Here is an 18,247-nt window from a genome sequence, read left to right as displayed (position 1 = left end):
GGGGGTTGTCATAAAGGATTTTAGACATGCTTTCCCTTCATGACAAGATTTACTTGTTACCATTGGTGTAGCTAGAAGGTTTATTACAAAAATGAAAATATGGAGGAGGAGTCCATTTTGCATATCGTGAAACACTTATCATTTCATTGTTAATAGCAGTTTTGACAGCTCTTTAAATCAAAGGTTGAACTGGAAATATTATCAAAGAATCTAATAAAAAGTAAAAACTGTCTCCTTTGAACTTTGAAAAAGTAAACCAAAAAAGGCGAAGTTATTTTCAGTAGAATATATTGTTTGCAGAAACAAGGCCAATCCAACAATTTGTTGTCTTCATCCATCTTTTTAACTGCCAACTGAAATATTTGAAAGGAAAACTGAAGATTGAACTCAAATGATTTCTGATAAGAGGAATTTTCTGGACTTCTGAAAAAATATCTACTATTTCATGGGTACTACATATTGGTTGTTTCTAATTTTGTGAGAGCACCAGCCCTTGTTATCTATCATGTGTAAAGCAGTTACGTGATCTTCTGTAGTCATACTGGTTACATCATATTTGAGGTGTTGATGTGGTGTGAGGCAAGGTCTCCATTTGTACAACATGGCTTTTCACTTGTTGGTAGCTAGTAGCAAAGGCACTTCAGGAAACAGCCTGTGTCTCTGCAGAGAGTCAAAATATCTATAGCTGTATCTGCAGGTTTAGCATTTGCCTTAGACAACTTGGCAAGTATTTTGGCTGTAGGAAAGCTTGAATCTTAGGAAACATACTATATTAAGGCTCTGTTGAGTTTTGTTTGTAGGGCTTCTGAAATGTTTCAGACTCCCAAACCCAACTGTTTTCCCTGCCTGTTTTGCTGAAAATAGTGTCAGTCAGGTTTGAATTTGAGTCCCTATCAACTTAATATAAGGCAGCTTCCCTAGCAACAGTTATCCATGATTCCTGATGTGACCACATCCTAGGCCCCTGGGGTGGGCAGAAGGGATGTAGGGGGGAGCCCCAAACCCAATGTGGCCATCTCTTGCAGGGGCTGAGTGGGGAGTTTGATGTTTCAATAGTACGGAAAGTCTGTTTGAATCACAGAATCACAGAATTCTTTGGGTTGGAAGGGACCTTAAAGATCATCCAGTTCCAAACCCCTGCTGTGGGCAGGGATACCTTTTGCTAGATGAGTTTGCTCAGAGCTCCATCCAGCCTTGCCTTGAAGTATGGGCCCTCCCTTCCAAGGATGGGGCTTCCATAACTTCTCTGGGCAACCTGTTCCAGTGCCTCACCACCCTCACAGTAAAGAAATTTTTCCTAATATCTACAGAATCACAGAATATGCTGAGTTGGAAGGGACCCACAAAGATCACTGACTCTAACCCTTAGCCCTGCACAGGACCATCCCCAAGAATCACACCATGTGCCTGAGAGTATTGTCCAAACACTTCTTGAACTCTGTCAGGCTTGGTGCTGTGACCACTTCCCTGGGGAGCCTGTTCCAGTGTGCAGCCACCCTCTGGGGGAAGAATGTTTTTCAAATAACCAACCTAAACCTCCCCTGATACAACTTCGGGCCATTCCCTTGAGTCCTGTCACTGGTCACCACAGAGAAGAGATCAGTGCCCGCCCCTCCTCTTCCCCTCACAAGGAAGTTGTAACAGCAATGAGGTCTCCCTTCAGTCTCCTCTTGTCCAGGCTGAACAGACCAAGTGACCTCAGCCCCTCCTCATACAGCTTCCCCTTAAGGCCCTTCACCATCTTTGTTGCCCTCCTTTGGATGGTCTCTAATAGCTTAATATCTTTCTTATATTATGGTGACTAAAACTAATCTAAACCTACTCTCAGCTTGAATCCATTCCTCGTCGTCCTTTCACTACACACTCTTGTAGAAAGTCTCTCCATCTTTCTTGTGGGCTCCCTTCAGGTACTGGAAGGCTTCAATTAAGCCACCTCAAAGTCTTTTCTTTTCCAGGCTGAACAAAACCAATTGTCTTAGCCTTTCTTCGTAGGAAGTGGTGATTGTTTGATTAAGGAAAACCAGTTTGAAGTAAGCCTAAACTAAAGCCAGAACTAAAAGGCAGGTTGCATATTTATTTTTTAATTGGTTATTTCTTTTTACTTACTTATTTATTTAGTAATTAGATTTCTGTAAAATATGAGAGCCTCTGAGTGGTAACATGTAGCAGAATAAAGGGAAAAACAAGCCCAAGCTCACACACGACTTGTGCTCTAGCTCCAGGCTCTGTTTGAGTTCACTGGAAACACTGGGGGTCCTTTCTTCCTGATGGGAAATTGTACTTTCTTTTGAAGAAAACCAAACTGGTGCTAATGACAGCTCTTTTAGACATTTGAATTCCAGATCTCTTGCAGTCTTCACAGGAACTTTATTTCAACAAAACTCTTAAGTTGTTTCATCTGACTTCTAGCATGATATAAAAGCTAGATACTTAAAAGTCTGTGTTTGGGATTCCTCTGCTGGTTTCCACGTCAATTACAATTATGTTGCATTTGAGCTAGAGGTTGCAAGCAGAGAATACTGAGGAGTGCCAAATTAAATTTCAAATACATTTTGTTCTTTGTTCATGTTGAGAAGTATTTCTCCCCTGAGATTGCTGTGCTCAGCAAATGAGATCAGGTTGCCATTAAACTTTCAGTAAATATGAGTCTAGTTGAGTTTTTAAGGCCATCTGAGTGGCTAGCACTATTGAACACTTCCTTGGAGGGCTGGTGTAACATGAATGTTAGAGGTACTGGTTTGAAAAAAAAAAAAAAAAAAGCCGGAAAAACCTTCCTTTCATCCGACCAATCTCTAGTCAACCATCTTGGTATCTGGCTGCTTAATAGAAATGTGTCTCTAGGAAATGGGGAGGTTGCTTATTTTTAACATATGTATTTGTTAAGGCCCTGCTTTCCTATAAACATTGCCAAAATGAGACAATGCAAGTTATAGCAAAGTGAAAGGGAAAGCTCTGAATGACTTTTGGTGACTGGCTAGTGATTGATGCTTCACCACCAAGCAAATGTTTTTAGTTCCTTTTTATATTTGAATGTTTGCTTCCCAAATCCAGATTTTGGGCTCATTAGCATACTATGGATAGCCTCCAGCAGTGTATGCAAGTCCTATCTCCGTGTGTATTTTGCATTTCAAGCAATTAGCTTAATTTATATTAGGAAGAGACACTAATTGCAGAGGAAGGAAGAAGTAGGTAGCAACACACCAATGACAATTAAGATAAAGCATCACATATTACCTCTATAGGTTTTCTTGAAAGAAGCTCTTTTCTGATGTCAATTAAGCCTAATAAGAACTTGAACCCTTGTAAGATGGACAGTATAGAATTATCTACTTTATATGAATTGGTAAGCTGAAACATGAAGTCTGTATTTTGCTTAGGTTTACACAGCCAGAGGTCAGAAAAGAAGAGGGAAGTTCCAGACCTGTCAGGATCCTTGATTCTCTGACAGCTTTCTAGAAGATGAGCAATAGTTACAGAACTTTCTGTGGCAAAATTCATCTAATGAGATCAGTGATGTATATTGGGGATTTGGTATACAGGCTGGAAAATAGTTAAAAATCTCCATATTCTCTCTGGAATGAAGATAATTGCCCGTTCTGCCAATAGCTAATTATGTTTGACCTGCTTTTGATGGAGTCCCACTTTTTACAGTCTAACCAACCTTTTTGTTTCCTCTCTGTCATTGATCTCCAGAATGCAACAGCAACAACAGCAACGTCGGATGTTCACAGCTGCCCTCCTGGCACTTGTTTTCATTCTGGCAGCTGTGAGTACCACCGAGGCTGGCAAAAAAGAGAAACCGGGTAAGGTCCAGTGTAATTCAGAGTTAATCCCCAAGACAGATTGCATGTGTGGGAGAATGTCAAATGCTTCTGGTTTTGTTATGAGATTCAGGTAACTTGTTAGTGTTTTGACATCCAGGGTAGGGATTTGTGGCTGTGACATGTTGTTCTGTGTTAAACAGGAAACCAGAAAGTGGTTTCCACGCAAACTGGCAGCTTGACAACCCCAGAGACTGGAGTCCTTGGTTTATCACACAGTGGGTATTGCAAGGCAGCTTAAAATTTGCTCCAGGAATAGTTTCATGCTTGACTTAGGGAGAACCAAACAGGAGTGATGAAAGAGCAGTTATGTTGCTTGTTCAGTGTTGTATATGACAATACTACACCAATGCTGTGTGATGTGGAAATCCTCTGACAAAGATTTGAACTAACTCGCTGGCACAGCCAGCCAGATATCCAGTGGTAATTGCTTTCTGTCAGTGGTGAATTCAGGCCTCATTACAGGAGAGACAGGCCTGGGGTGGAAAATTCATATTTGTCAAACCCAGTTTTGACATTTTTTAAAGAACATATTTTTGGTGCTTTTCTTAAGGTCGTATTATTTACAGGCTACTTACACTCAAGACAATATGAACTGTGAGTCTATCAGAATTAGTGTTCCAGCTAAAATAAATGGGCTTTCTAACCATTGTGGCTATATGGAAATATGAGAAAATGTGAATGTAAACATACAAAACTTAGGAGAAAATTAATTTTATATGAGGTTATTTAAAGTTATTTGTGATGTTTGGGGGGCCTAAGTAGTGACAATGCTGTCTTTTCTCATAAGGCTTGGGTTTAAAGGATTGAAATGAAATCACGATCCTTACTTTTGTCCCTGAGCAATAAATCCACCTGTACTAACAGCACTTCAAGTATGCTTCTCCATACAAGTTTTTTTTGCCTTTGGAGTTTTGGTCATATTCTGACATAAAATGTGACATGGTATACCAAATCAAAAGATTGAATCTCACAGCTGTTTCCCAGAGGTGCTCAAATCCTCTGATACACAATGTCAACACATTTCTAGTTGTTTAGTGTATAGTGTTTCAATTGGAACTGAGAATATTTGCCTGCCATCGGCTACTGGAGACAGAGGAGTGTCCTTTCTAAGCAAGCTTCTGTCCTTCTGCCTGTTTGGTCAGTGATCCTTGAGGGTTTTTAGATGATTCCCTATTCCGACATGGTAGTGGGAGTGAATTCGAATGATCACCCTGCTTTGGACTCAAAGAGGCTGACCTGTCTCTGCAGAACTGGGAAGAGGATGTCAGACTTTTTGCTTTTAAAGCAATTGTGTTACAAACGTCTTCCTTATTTACCCTTTCAGGTGCTCTGAAAGGTTAAGTTTAGGGAACATCTCTGTAGGCTCTGGGTACTGACCACTTCTCTTGCTTGGTTCCTTGTCTTCATCCAGAGAAAAAGGTGAAGAAGTCTGACTGTGGGGAATGGCAGTGGAGTGTCTGTGTCCCCACCAATGGTGACTGTGGTCTGGGGACACGTGAGGGCACTCGCACTGGAGCTGAGTGCAAACAAACCACCAAGACTCAGAAGTGTAAGATTCCCTGCAACTGGAAGAAGCAATTTGGAGGTAAGCATCAGTCTCTTAAGGGATTTGCTTTGGTTTTTATTTTAAGAATGGAGCAGGAAGCCTGTATTTTCTGTTTAGTTCTGCAAATGTCTTGGTGAAGAGGTTAGTCCTGTATTTGAAGTTCATCAGAGCTGGAACATGTAGGGCATCAGAAGGCAGCCTCTTCAGAGCTCCTCTGCACGGAGTCCATATAACCTACTAATTATAAACTCAGTCTTCCAGCATGCTGAAATCTGCTCTCCTGTGGTGTCCAACCCTATTTAAGGCAGTAGTGTAAGTTCACAGCTGTGAATGTCTGTGATGGTTATCACAGGCTTTATGTGACCTTGTGATGTGTGATACGAGCCTTGCTGACAGTGTGTGCAGTGGAGGGAGCGAAGGAAGATCAGTGTATATCATCTTTATCATTCAGTTCAGAAGGTTCATGTGCAACAGTTTAGAAACACGTCAGATCTGTTGTGGATAAGATGTCTGTCCAAGACTCAAATTTGATGACGCTTGCAATCTTGGCTTTTTTTCTAGTAAGCAGCTTGCATGGTTTTGACATTATTGTGACCTTACCATCACAATCAGTGCTGCAGTTTCAGACCTGAGAAGTTTGTAGTTGTATATACATTTCTGAAACTGTTCAAGCCTTGTTTGGTAATCTTTGGCATCATACAAATATTGGAATATAGAATGTAGATGATATTCCCATTGTTGTTGTATCTTCTTTTTGTTGTTGTTGTTTATTGTTCATATTCACAGCTGAATGTATTTTCTTTTATATGAAAAAATGAAATATCCATGCAAAAGCCAGAGGATTAAACTTTAGAACACTGGGGAGAGGGAAAACTGCAATTACCACCGCAAATAATCTTTAAATTTTTCTTGGGATTCTTTTCCTCAGCTGCACATCCTTTTGTCTATATGTACTGACTGTCTGTGATATCCTATCAGACTCATAATATTTTTGTTTTCCCACTCAGCCACTGTGTTTTAAAACTTGCCCTTTATTTACTTATTGCAGCGGAGTGCAAATACCAGTTCCAGGCCTGGGGAGAATGTGACTTGAATACGGCCCTGAAGACTCGAACTGGAAACCTAAAAAGAGCCCTTCACAATGCTGACTGCCAGAAGACTGTCACAATCTCAAAGCCCTGTGGGAAGCTTACCAAACCCAAACCTCAAGGTAAATTCCATTTTCTGAAAGCTGCACGCTAGTTCATTTAAATCACTGGATTTGTGATGTCCCACGTGCTTCAGTGGGAGCTCAGTTGTACAGGAGATTGCACTTTCATGGTCCTTCCTCAGTTTAGCACTGCTCCTGTCTCTCAGTGGTCAGACAGACTATTCCTGAGCTGTATAGTCAAGGCTGTGTGACACACACGAGGTAAACTGAAGATTAGAGCTCCAATTTTAACTTTAGACCACCTGTGTCACTACCAGTTTGCTTATGTGACAAGACTGCCAGACTGCAGATTCTTTTCATAACTCACCTGTTGATGGGAACAGACCAACAATAGCATGATAAAATATCCCTTGACAAAGACATCTTTTATATAGGTTTTGTTTGGTATCAATTAATGACTAGTTGAAAAAAGAACCGCTTTCCTTCTGGACAGGACTCATTGAAAAGATATTCTGCTCTGTGAACACTGAAATATGTAAATGTTGTGCACCCTTGGGCTTGTTTATTCTTTATTCAAATATAGCAGGAAGGAGAGTACAGAAAGTATATTTCTTATTTAAATGTGACTGACAGTGTAATTCCTAGTGCACATAAAGACATATGCCCTGCATTTGTGTTTCCAGGTGTCCCTTAGAAAAACTTATATTCTTTCTAATCATTAAAGCCTTTTAATGTACTCTTTTGTTGGAGTAACAGGTGTTACATGTGTGGGATGATTTATAGTGGGAGCTAAAACTGTGAGATCTTGTTTGAGATGCAGAAGTAATGTGTTTTAAGTGGATTATACAAGCTATGCTACCCTGACATTTGTTTGCTTAAAACCAGCAAGGTTTAACACACTCCAGGCTCTGAATACTTGGATAATAACACAAATAAATGTGATTAGGTGTGACAGGTGCACCTGGGACAAGCAACTTTCAAATTGTGGATGGTGGTGCACCATTGATCTGAGGAGCAACTGCAGGTGGCCTGCTCTGCTTGTGCAACCAGGGAGATGCTTGACAAGGTTGCAGGTGCTTTTTGTGTGTGTTTTTCCATCTGCTTCGTAGTCAGTGCAGATGTAAGTGCTTTTCCTTGCGCACCATCCATGGCGTTATTAGATGAGTCTGAAACTTGCCTAGATAGTGACAGGCTGTGAAGCAGAAGGGATACAACTAGCTTTTTAGAGACCGGCTGACTTGGTTGAGATGGCAGCAATAAACATCATTTGAGGGTAGAAATGATTGGGTGAGGATGCAGGAAGGGCTTTGAGATGCGTGATTTTTATTGTGTAACAGTTTGGGGGGCAAGGACTTTTTTCCTGTTTTTTGTGGTTTGGATTGGTTTTCTTTTTGTTTGTTTGTTTGCTTATTTTTGTTTGTTTTTTATTGGTTGTTTGTGGTTTTTCGATTCGTTGTGTTTTTTTGTTTGGTTTTGGCTTGTTTGGTTTTTTTTTTACTTTTTTTTTTTTTTAATAAGTTTGTACACCTGTGTAGCATTTGGGAGTTTATTGAATGAAGCTTCCCATTGTGCTGCCAGAAGGCCTCTGCCACTCAAGCCAGCAGTAGCTCTCTGCCTTGTCTTGCTCCCACGGAGTCAGTATGTTCTGTGAATGGCTGCCAGAGGAGGGGAGAGGGAGACTAAGCAGGACGTTGATACAGCACTGTTTTGTGAAAGCAGGGCTGTTGGGCAGTACAGACTTGGTTTCAAGTTATAGTTTTGAAGGCAGAGCTTGAGAAATTGCTGGGTTGGAGTTAACCTTAACTGATTCTAGGTATCACTGAGCTATAGCTGAAACTGAAGCTCAGGTTGGGACAGCTGCAGCAAACAGATATGGGGTTTTACTTAATTAGGAAATCTGACTTCGTTTGATTCGAAGGAATGCAGAAGGAGAAATAGGTACAAATGTGGGGGTTTGGTCATAACAACTGTGAGCAGAAGTTCTCCTCTCCTGATTTACTTTAGAAATCTTCCTGCATGCCACCTGCTTGTTCATCTGCTGTTGGCATTAGTAGGAGCGGCAGACATGGAAGTCACACACACACAGCCTGCCTGGGCTCTGGGCTAAGTCCATATTGCAGATATGTGGGTATAACTACATAGGAGCTACAATGGACAGTGTGTTGGCACCAGTAGGAGGAATTAGAATAATAAATTGGGTCAAACATATTAGTACTGTATGAAATGTTTTGCCCTACTAGACTTTATTTCTGAGTTAAAAGTCATAGTGCTGACATGTTGGCTGGAATGAGAGTATTTGTTTTCTTCCTGAGGTGAAAGAAATTACGAGTTGGAGGTAAGTCCTTACCCACAACTAGAAAAAAGAAAAAAATCAAACTGCATTCAATCTATAGCTAGAATTTCAATAAATTTCCTTATTTGGAGATGAGAAATAAGAACTGGATTATTGCTTGAGAGCTTAGAAAGGACTGCAGGTATATATTAGGCTCCCTTTTCCCAAATAGCTTTGCATCAGTGTCTCAAGACTACAAGAGAAAAAGCCTATGATATATTATTTGGAAGCAGCAGCGTTTTTTTCTGAGGCACAATGTTGCAAAAGATCTGTGTTGATATGCAGCTACATCTGTAAACGCTGGTCAAGGGCCACCAATTCCTACTGTGATTGCCTGGGGTAGCAGAACAGTGGCTTCCTGGCATTTGAGAGCTCTGGCAACAGAGCACTAAGTTGGGTTTATCAGTTCCAGGAATCTGTTTTACCGCTGGATGGTTACCTTTTTGTGTGGTGTATGCTTTAAGAGCTACACCAATGAGTACATCTCTGACAGCAACAAGTTAGGAGTACCAAAAGCAGATGTGAACTGACTGAGAATATTGCACTGAAAAATACTGACATATTCAGAAAAAGCGTTTTTTTCATGATTTTCCTGACTAGCCTCCTTTCCTGTGCACTGAAATTTTTCTTTTATTAGCTTGTGTTTGTAACCTCTCCAATATATCACTTTTCCTTTTGATTTCATACTGAAAATGAGTTGAGCAAAAGCCCACATTTAGCTTCTCCAATCAATGGTAGTTATATGTATCTTCTGTCACTTTTTGTCATTTGCCATCTTTTAAAGCTGAAACCTCTGACTTAAATATTTCTTTGTATAACAATTTATCCACAATAAGAATACTCACTACTGGACTTACCTAAATTCCTTCTATTATTGCAAAATAGTTTTTGTGATGAAGAGACTGGACTGTATACAGTATTTCAAGCACATCCTCTACAGATCTGTGTTGAAAAAGAAAATATCCTTGCAATACTGCCCTTATTGTTCATTATATCCACCAAATATTTTAACTATGATTTAAATTTTGATCACAGCTTGCATGTGAAGTAAACATCTTTACCTAAGACCTTCACAATTCTCCCTAACTCTTACATTTTTTAAAAATTAGTTAATGTGATTAGTTAAGAACCCCAGAAGTTGTGTGGGTAAAACAGCTTATTTTGTTTAGGCCCCACCAATGAAGTGTTGCGCATCAAATTTCACCTGACACACTTCCTTGATGTGACTTGGTGCCTGAAGCTCCTCCTCACATTTTCTGCTCTTTGAGAAAACTGCAAATAAATTGATCTTAACTGTGGATGCTGCCCTACTGTTGGTTATCCATCTTTCCAGCTTGTGAACATATGGCAACTTTGCTGGTAGCACGAATCATATGTCTCTCTCCTCTCACTTAACAATTTCAAAAATGACTGCTGTTCATAAGATCTTGTTCTATTCTTAACATAAAGTGAAATTATACATGTAGAAAAATCTCAAGGGTTATAATTTTGCAGATTTGTTGATAAAAGTATAGTTTGTGCTAAATTAAACTAGGAGATACTCATGAACTTTGGGTATCAATGCCTTCTTCATAAACTGGTGACCTAAGTGTTTTTATGGATTTGTTTTATTGTTAGTTAGCTTTCATAGAAAAGTGTTAAAGTCTTTTTGAAGCACTCCCCATTATTTTGGAAAATAAATAGAAAAATATATATATATTTTCTTATTATTTACAATTGCTCCATGGCAGTACCTTTTTCTTCTGAGCATCTGACTTCTATAGATTATTGTCTATGACACTTGGGCATTTTGGAGTCCGGTGCTGTATATTGAATTTTAGGGTGAGAGCAGATGATGGACCAAGAATTTGAATTTTATCTGGCTTTCTGATGAGCTCTTTTCTCCCTAGCTTTGCTCAGGCTGGAAGTCAGAAACTTGGTCCTGGGCTGCTGTGCTAAAGTGTAGCTAACACAGAATGAAAAACGTCTTTTGCTCTTGAATATTGTGCCTTTGGACAGGGAGATTGTCAGCAAAGTGACAGTGATTTCCCAGACACCGTGGTTTGTGTATTTAGTATACAAATGAGGTCATGAGAAAGCCTGTCATAAAGTCTGGGTGGGCTGAAAGGATAATTTTTATCACAAAAATCCCAGTGGAGGCAACCACCTCTCCTCTAGCACATACAATTGCATATTCTAATCAGCGTCTGCAAGGCCAGCGATGTTCAAGGTCTCCCTAAACTGTCTTGACAGATGTGAAAGTCTTGGGCACTTCTATCAAGTGGCTGCTCTAATGGCCAGCTTGCACTGAAGAGCACAAAGCACTTCTGACATACTCCATCTGTCCTACTTCACAGCCACCCAAACTTGATTGATGGTTGTTCGGGTTCCAGCCATCTAGAAAGCAGAAGAATGGAGTATTGTCAGGATTCAGGAAACATTTTACTTTAGCTGCTAAGAGAGGAGGAATTTGTTTTCATTGAGCTGTGTTGCCTGATAGGCTTGACTTCTTTTTACACTCATTCTATGTGTCTCGTTCTTTCTCTCTCTCCCCATAAGTCTTCTACTTTCACGTATTTGTTGTTCAGCTTAAGATAAAATTAAATAGAATAAACAGTCTGTCTGCCCTTTCTGCAATGTACCCTTCATTTTTTGAATTATGCTCCTTTCTGGTAAATTTTTCACCTTCCTGTATTTAGTTCTTTTTAATAAATCTCCCTTTACAACTTTTTGTCAATTCACAGTATATCAGATCTATGAGTTACTTTATCCTGGCTCAGCTCAGTCCTTGCCACATAGGAGAACAATTCCAGCTAAGGCTGGCAAACATTAACACTGCTTACAGCACTGTTGTCTTTTAATAATCGGAGTTCCGACCAAACATCACATCCTCCAACGTGCAGAGTTTGGAAAGATTTCCCACACGAAGGCAAGACTTACCTGAGTTGTTAAGGGCTGTAATCTCTTTTGTGTAATTCACATCAGGTGTAGCATTTTAGAGCCTACAAGGTGTCAATACAGTTCCCTGTGTGCGTGTATGCGTGCTACTACAGTGGAGGAAAGACTGCACTCTGTGTGTTTTTAATAATTTCATATAATTTGAAAAGTTTTACTTAAGAGTTTAGTGGAATATAAATAATATGCCCTGCCTTGTTTCTTTTATCTATCTATCTATCTTTACAGGCAGCAATTAGCTCATCCTGCTATCACTCCTTGGAGCTCAGGAAGTTCAATTTAAAGAAAAGTAGTAATTGAAAGTCAGAAAGGCTAAATGGTTTTCCAAATTGACACAAGTATCAGTGGCAGGTCCAGGCACGCGTCTAGTAGCTGCTGCTCCCTTTTATCCTGGTCTGCAATTAAAATTATCAGAATGTGACAATTGACTTCAAGGTGAGTGTCTGAACTGCAGTCTTTAATTAGGGTCTTAGGTTTTGATGGTGGTAACATCAGATGACTTAACTCAGTGTCAAACACTGTCTTACCTTGGGTCTTCTCAGAGAGCTTGGTGTCAAATTTAGAGATGTGCTTGTGGTAATGAACAGGTATATCTCTGCCTTTACTTACTGGCGATAGAAGCAGAAAGATGTGTATTTTGAGAGCTCCAGTGGCAGATTTCGACCTGCAGAGAGAACATCTTACTTGCAGTGCTCTGCCAGGACAACTGACTGCGCTTTGACAGAATGACTTGGCTGCTGGTTGTTACAAGGAGCTGAAAGTGGTGCTGTATGATTGAATTGCTCTCCTGAGCTGTTTGTTGCTCAGACTAACTGGGTGTTGCTCTGACAAAATCGAACCACTCCATGTTGCGTGTTGGACAAGCTGTTTTTTCTGGGGTGCCCTCCCTCAACCTTACCAACAAAATGTCTGCTTCTAAAGAACAGCTGGAGGGGACACAGAGTGAGAAGCAATGACTTGTTAGGACTGCAATTTCCTTTTGTTTGGTGCTAGTGTCTCCTGTTTTGGCTTCACAGTCATGCTGTATCTCCCTCTGTAGGTTTTAGAATTCCCCATCTTTAATGTAACTCATTAGTCGTGCAGGCATGCAGCTAGTGTAATAATTAGTATTACAGGAGGCAGAATAATAGGATCTACTCAAACTAATTAGTTATAAAAATGAGGGATTTTCTCATATTAGGAAACAGCTGTGATAGCTAAAGAAAAATCTGAAAGGCAAAACTGGGAGGTTTTTCTCCTGTTTTGAGGGGTGAGACAGGTTTATTGAAGAATGGCCTCTGGCACTGACCAGTAGCCTGTAGTGAAATACAGTGATCTGAGCTCTGTGGGGCAGGACACTGGCAGTGGATGCCCAGTGGGAACAGCATAGCTGACTGTTATTATTGTTGCTATCACCATGATTATTTGTATTGCATGAGTGCCCAGAGGCCCCAGCTGAAAAAGGGTACCATTGTACTAAGCACTGCATAAACATTGTGAGAAGCAGTTTTGCCATGAATAATTTATGCCCCATGGCGCTGGGAAATGTGAAAACCAAGAGAAGTAGCAGTGGTCCAGAGCAGTGAGACTGGGTACTAAATGCTTGGTTGTGTTTCCTTGTGCCTCTTGCTAGCCTGAGGACAAGGCTTGTATTTCAAGATGAAGTAAAACTCATTGGAAACTTTGGTCTCTCCGACATATCTCTGTGTTTTGGCTCCTTGCTACCATAACATATGGAAATATGATTTTTCTCAATTTAAGTGGGAATGAGAGCAAGCCATATAAGAAAACACAATGGCGCTTACAGTGTGGACCTGCCTCAAGCTGCTTGTAAGCTGCCAGTGCAGCCTATAACTAATAAAGTTTGGATGCCTTTTAATGGTGTTTTTTCTGCTCCCATTTCCTTATGTTTCTTGGAGGCTTTGCGCTGTAGTCTCCCTTGAGACTGCTTTTGTACCCTTGAAAAATTACAGTGTTTGGATAAATAATTTGAATGCCTTGCCAGATCACAGCATAATATCAATCTGATTGACACAACACTAATTCCAGGGAACAGGAAATGCATGTAGGAGAGGGAGAAAATGAATATATTTTTAACTAAGTATTTTTCAATTTTTAGTTGGTCTGCAGCTTTTATGAGTGTTTTTGAAAAGAGAAACATTGTGATGTTTCATGGGAAACCTAAACCCCCATGTTTTCTGACCCCCTGCTTTGTTTTTCAGATTATGTTTTTTGCTATGCTGTCCCAAAAGATGAAAAACTGGGTTTGACAAATTCTCATTTAACTGTCTAGTACCTGCAGGAGTTTCTTTTAGGGTTCAAAGCAGACCTTTGTGGGTGAAAGTTTAAATACCCTTGTGTGTGCCAATTCTGTTACATGCTCATTGTCTCACTTTCCTGGCTTGCAAGAGCAGCTCAGCCTCCTTGGCATTAGTTAGTGCCCTTGAACCATGAAAATGCCTTAAGCTGTGGGATTTGCTGTGATAAAAGATATGCCATCAGCAAATGTTTACACTCATTACTGTTCCCAGCAGTGAAACAGAGAGAAAGCCCTGTCCCTTTCTTTCTGTCCTTTCTTTTCCTTTTCTGCTTCTTCACTTCCTTTCCTTTCAAGCTTGCTTTCTTTTCCCCCCTTCTTTATCCCTCCATCTCATTTTCCACGTTGCCATCTCTCTATCTTTTCTTCTATTTCTGCTTACTGAAAAACTTTTGCTGGTGACTCTTCAGAGTGTGCAGTGATCAAAGCCAAACCTGTGTCCTGTGCCCCGAGGGTAGATCTCATCTGGGGCAGATGCAGAAAGCACAACTGAGAATTGCAGGTGCCTGGTTTTCAGGAACTAACAGAATAAAATAGGATCTCTATTAACAGTATACCACAAATAACTTTCTGCTAAATAACAATCTATCTATACTATATATATATTTATATACGTACATATTACATGGATCTCAGGTTTACATATATACTGCCTTAATATGTGATCTTTTTGCTGTATAGGTCTATGTTAAAGTCCAAAGGTTTTATTAATGCTTTCTGTTTTCAGCAGTCTCCTGCAGACATGTGAATGCAGAGAGTAAACTCTGAATATCAGTCTGTGCCTGCACCTGTCTTTCTGGCATTAAGAGGGATCTTGTGTACAGCATAGACACAGAGAGGGCTGAAGAGCCAGCTGGGACTGTGTCCCTCTTGTGCTGAACACAGAACATGACTAAGAACAGTAAGAAGTCCACATCCTACAGAAGCAGCAGTATAAATACACCCGAGGCAGATGAGAAGAAGACAGCAACAGAAAAGCAAAGTGAGCTGCTTCTGGAAATAATTTTCCAGTTAGCCAGACCCATTCAGCAGTCTCCAGTTGCAAAACAGACTTGGTTTGAAAACTTTATCCATTGCAATCTTCTGCAAACTTACTCTTAAGATTCTAACATCTTAGATACCTGTGACCTAGATGTAAAGAAAATTAGATGAAATTTTCATGTTCTTTGCCTTTGGGCAATTAGGCCACCCAGCAAAATCAGAGAATGTGTGTGTCTTTGTGGTCTTTTGTATCCCTAAGCTATTTTGAAACTTTTCTCCCAGATACGTGAATGAAGAAAATCACCAAAATTAAACATTTCTGTTGAAAATCCTTGTTTCAGCAAATTACCTCTTAAATAAAAGCTCCCTGTAATTCCTGACTAGTTTAAGTAAGGATGGTAATGGGAAGGTTTTAAACGTCTTACATCTGTATGCCAGGTTCAAGAAAAGGTTTCTGACTGTGTAAGATTGTTTCAGAGTTTTGTGGCTCATTTTAGAATAAATTGGATTAATTTTTCCCCACAGTTATTCCAAGGAGAAAGAAAATGATTGAAACATTTTCCATGAGTGGTTCCTTGGTTCCATTTTTTTTCAGATGTGTCACTGTTACAGGCATAAATGTAGCTGTTCCCCATCCATAACATGCATTGCAGCATGAATTCCTGGCCTATATGGTGCAGCAGCACCCTTTAGGTTTGAATTGAGTCCGTCTTGTGTTCAACAGGGAACAAATCAAAGTCTATCCAAAATGGAACTTCAGCAAAGTGAGAAGCAGAACAAAACCTTATGGGGAAGAGTGAAGAAATTGAGGAACACAGATAACTAGAGAAAGTCATTAAACAACACAGAGCTAAAATATAGGGGATATAATAAATTGTAATATATTGATGAAGTATAAGTCACATTAAGGTCATTGAATCCTTGGAGACTTGCTTTCTACTGCTACTTAACTAGTGGAGTATTGCTTTTTTTCCCATCCAGTAGAACTGAGTTGCTCCAAGAGGCTTTTCAGAAGAATTCATTATGGAACACAGTTGCTATCATAATATAGTTTTTCCTTCTTAAACCATTTGGAATTCATAAATGCTGTTTATAGAACAGGAAAATGGGAAGAACAGGAATTAAATGGCCATGAAATGTTCTCCTTCTCTACAAGAAAAAGAAATACCATTTTTAAAGGGTATTTTAAAGGGTATTTTAAAGGGTATTTTAAAGGGATTTGTTAGTACAGTCGTAGATATCACAAGATTGTATCATTTCTGTTCCTAGAGAGCAGAATGAACTCCTTTAGGGTGAGATTTTCTTCACTAAAGGATAAAATCCTTGATTTCACCAAAGTCCATTCCATGTGCATTGGCCTTTCATCCCCAAAATTCAGAAGCTCTCTGCACCAGCACAGCAACCTGGTGCTTTAGAAAATTTGCTCCAATGAGAGGTATAGAGACCTTTCAAAAACATGCCTTGCTCTGTGTTCAGTAGGATTAAATGCTAGTTCCTGGCAAAACTGTGTCCTGAACATCTGATGTGGAATTTTTTTACTCTAACCTTTCCTCAGCACAACTTCTGCTATTTTGAATGATTTATATTGCCTTAGGGACACTGCCTGACTTTTACATACAGGAGTTCAGCAGTGCCATGAGTGAATTGTTACCTTCTTTTCAACAAATGAAAATAAATGCCTGCAAATCTTGGCTTACAAAGCTTGACTTCCATTAAAATGTAATTATCTCTCTTTTGTGCCTTATACATTAAGACTGGCTTCAAATGGTGTGTGGCTCCTGTTCAACTAAATTGCTTTCATTTGCTGCTTGCATAGTAAGAATGAGGCTCTGGAATAAAGATGACTATTTAAAGAGGACTGCTGCCATTCCAAACTGCATAGAGAAAGTTCTGCTTATAAAATTCATTTGCTTACTTGGTAAGATCCTGACTGGAATATTTGTTACTGGTCATCATGGGCCCACAGAAATGGGTCTGGTGCTAATCCATGACAACACAATTTTTAATCCTGGGACTAATTCTAAGGCATAAAACAATTTGTAGGGTTATTCAGGTGATGAATGATCAGATAATAGTGTCAGTGCATTGACACAGTTTTTTCCTGCAGCTCTGTTTGTTTTTTATCTTGCAAGAAGTGTGTTGGTTTCAGAAGGGAGTAGAATGGCTGAGCAGTGCTTAGTTGTTGCACACTGCAAGGTCTGCCAGGCCTTTGGAATTTGCTCTTTGTATGTGCCCTGGTCCAGGATCCTGGCCTCCGTATGAGCAAGAGCATGGTTAGGCAGCCCCTCGCTGTGGGATAAGAGGGAAGAAGGAAAGTGTGTGCAGTAAAACACACACAAAAACTGAGGGCTGTTTTGTCATCTTTGTTAATATTCGGAAGCATACGTAGTTCACTCTTCCAGTACTTATGTTTTGCTGCAAGGAAGCACAAGGAGGGGAAACGTAAGTACTTCCTTGATGTGAAGGAAGCCAGTGAGAAGACATAACTTCTACTTTTCTCAGTGTGGCTTTGTGTGAGCCGTGCCAGATGTGGAAGGATGATTTGTCTGGGGCTCTTGGTGCTCTTGGAACAGCAGGCAAACAGCTACCCTTGTCTATTACCCCCTCTGCAAAGCCTGCTCACCTCAAATGTTGAGAGACACATAAGTGCTGGCCGTGGTATTGGTATCTGTAGGAGAAATATCTTTGATAAGGCATTTAATGTATTTAAATTAATGTAAATATAAGTATCAAACATGTTTGCATACTTTTCATAAGGTTTTATATTGAGATATTCCAGTTTGTGGACCATGAACCAGAAATGGCTTGTAGGATACTTCTTTCACAGTTAGGCACATAGCCTGGCTGAGCAGGTCTCTGAACTGAACAAAGTCTCCTCTTCTGAAATACAGGATTATCATCCTGATTTTAACTTTGCTCCTTCCTCTCTGGATCCTGAACTCTACTACAGATAGCTCATAAAGGAACCTCCAACTGCTGTCTGGCTCAACTGGGCCACCTAACTTAAAATCGAATAGGGCAGTGAGCAGGTTCAGATTAAAATTCTGTGTGAGCTGGCATGAACCTGAATTTCATCTGGTCATGTGGTTCTGTCATAGTAACTCTCAACATAATTGGTAGCACTTGTCTTCAGCAAACATGTTCCCTGTAGGCAATGGACAGCTGGTGCACAGATCCATGGTCT

At 40.0% G+C, this 18,247-nt stretch overlaps 1 protein-coding gene across 1 annotated transcript in view; it reads left to right on the top strand.

Moving 5' to 3' along the window:
* Positions 1-18,247, top strand: part of PTN (pleiotrophin) — an 80,039-nt gene that overhangs the window by 51,708 nt on the left and 10,084 nt on the right. Inside the window, exons 2-4 of the mRNA XM_027743794.2 lie at positions 3,694-3,803; positions 5,236-5,409; positions 6,419-6,580. Coding sequence (XP_027599595.1) covers positions 3,695-3,803; positions 5,236-5,409; positions 6,419-6,580 — 445 coding nt within the window. The 5' untranslated portion in view covers position 3,694. The remainder of the gene's footprint in view (positions 1-3,693; positions 3,804-5,235; positions 5,410-6,418; positions 6,581-18,247) is intronic.

The sequence above is a fragment of the Pipra filicauda genome, unplaced genomic scaffold (assembly GCF_003945595.2).
Source record: "Pipra filicauda isolate LSUMZ 115617 unplaced genomic scaffold, ASM394559v2 scaffold2_size9829703_pilon, whole genome shotgun sequence".
Lineage (NCBI taxonomy): Eukaryota > Metazoa > Chordata > Aves > Passeriformes > Pipridae > Pipra > Pipra filicauda.
Note: the sequence above shows the minus strand (reverse complement) of the source record. Positions and strands in the feature narration are given on the sequence as shown.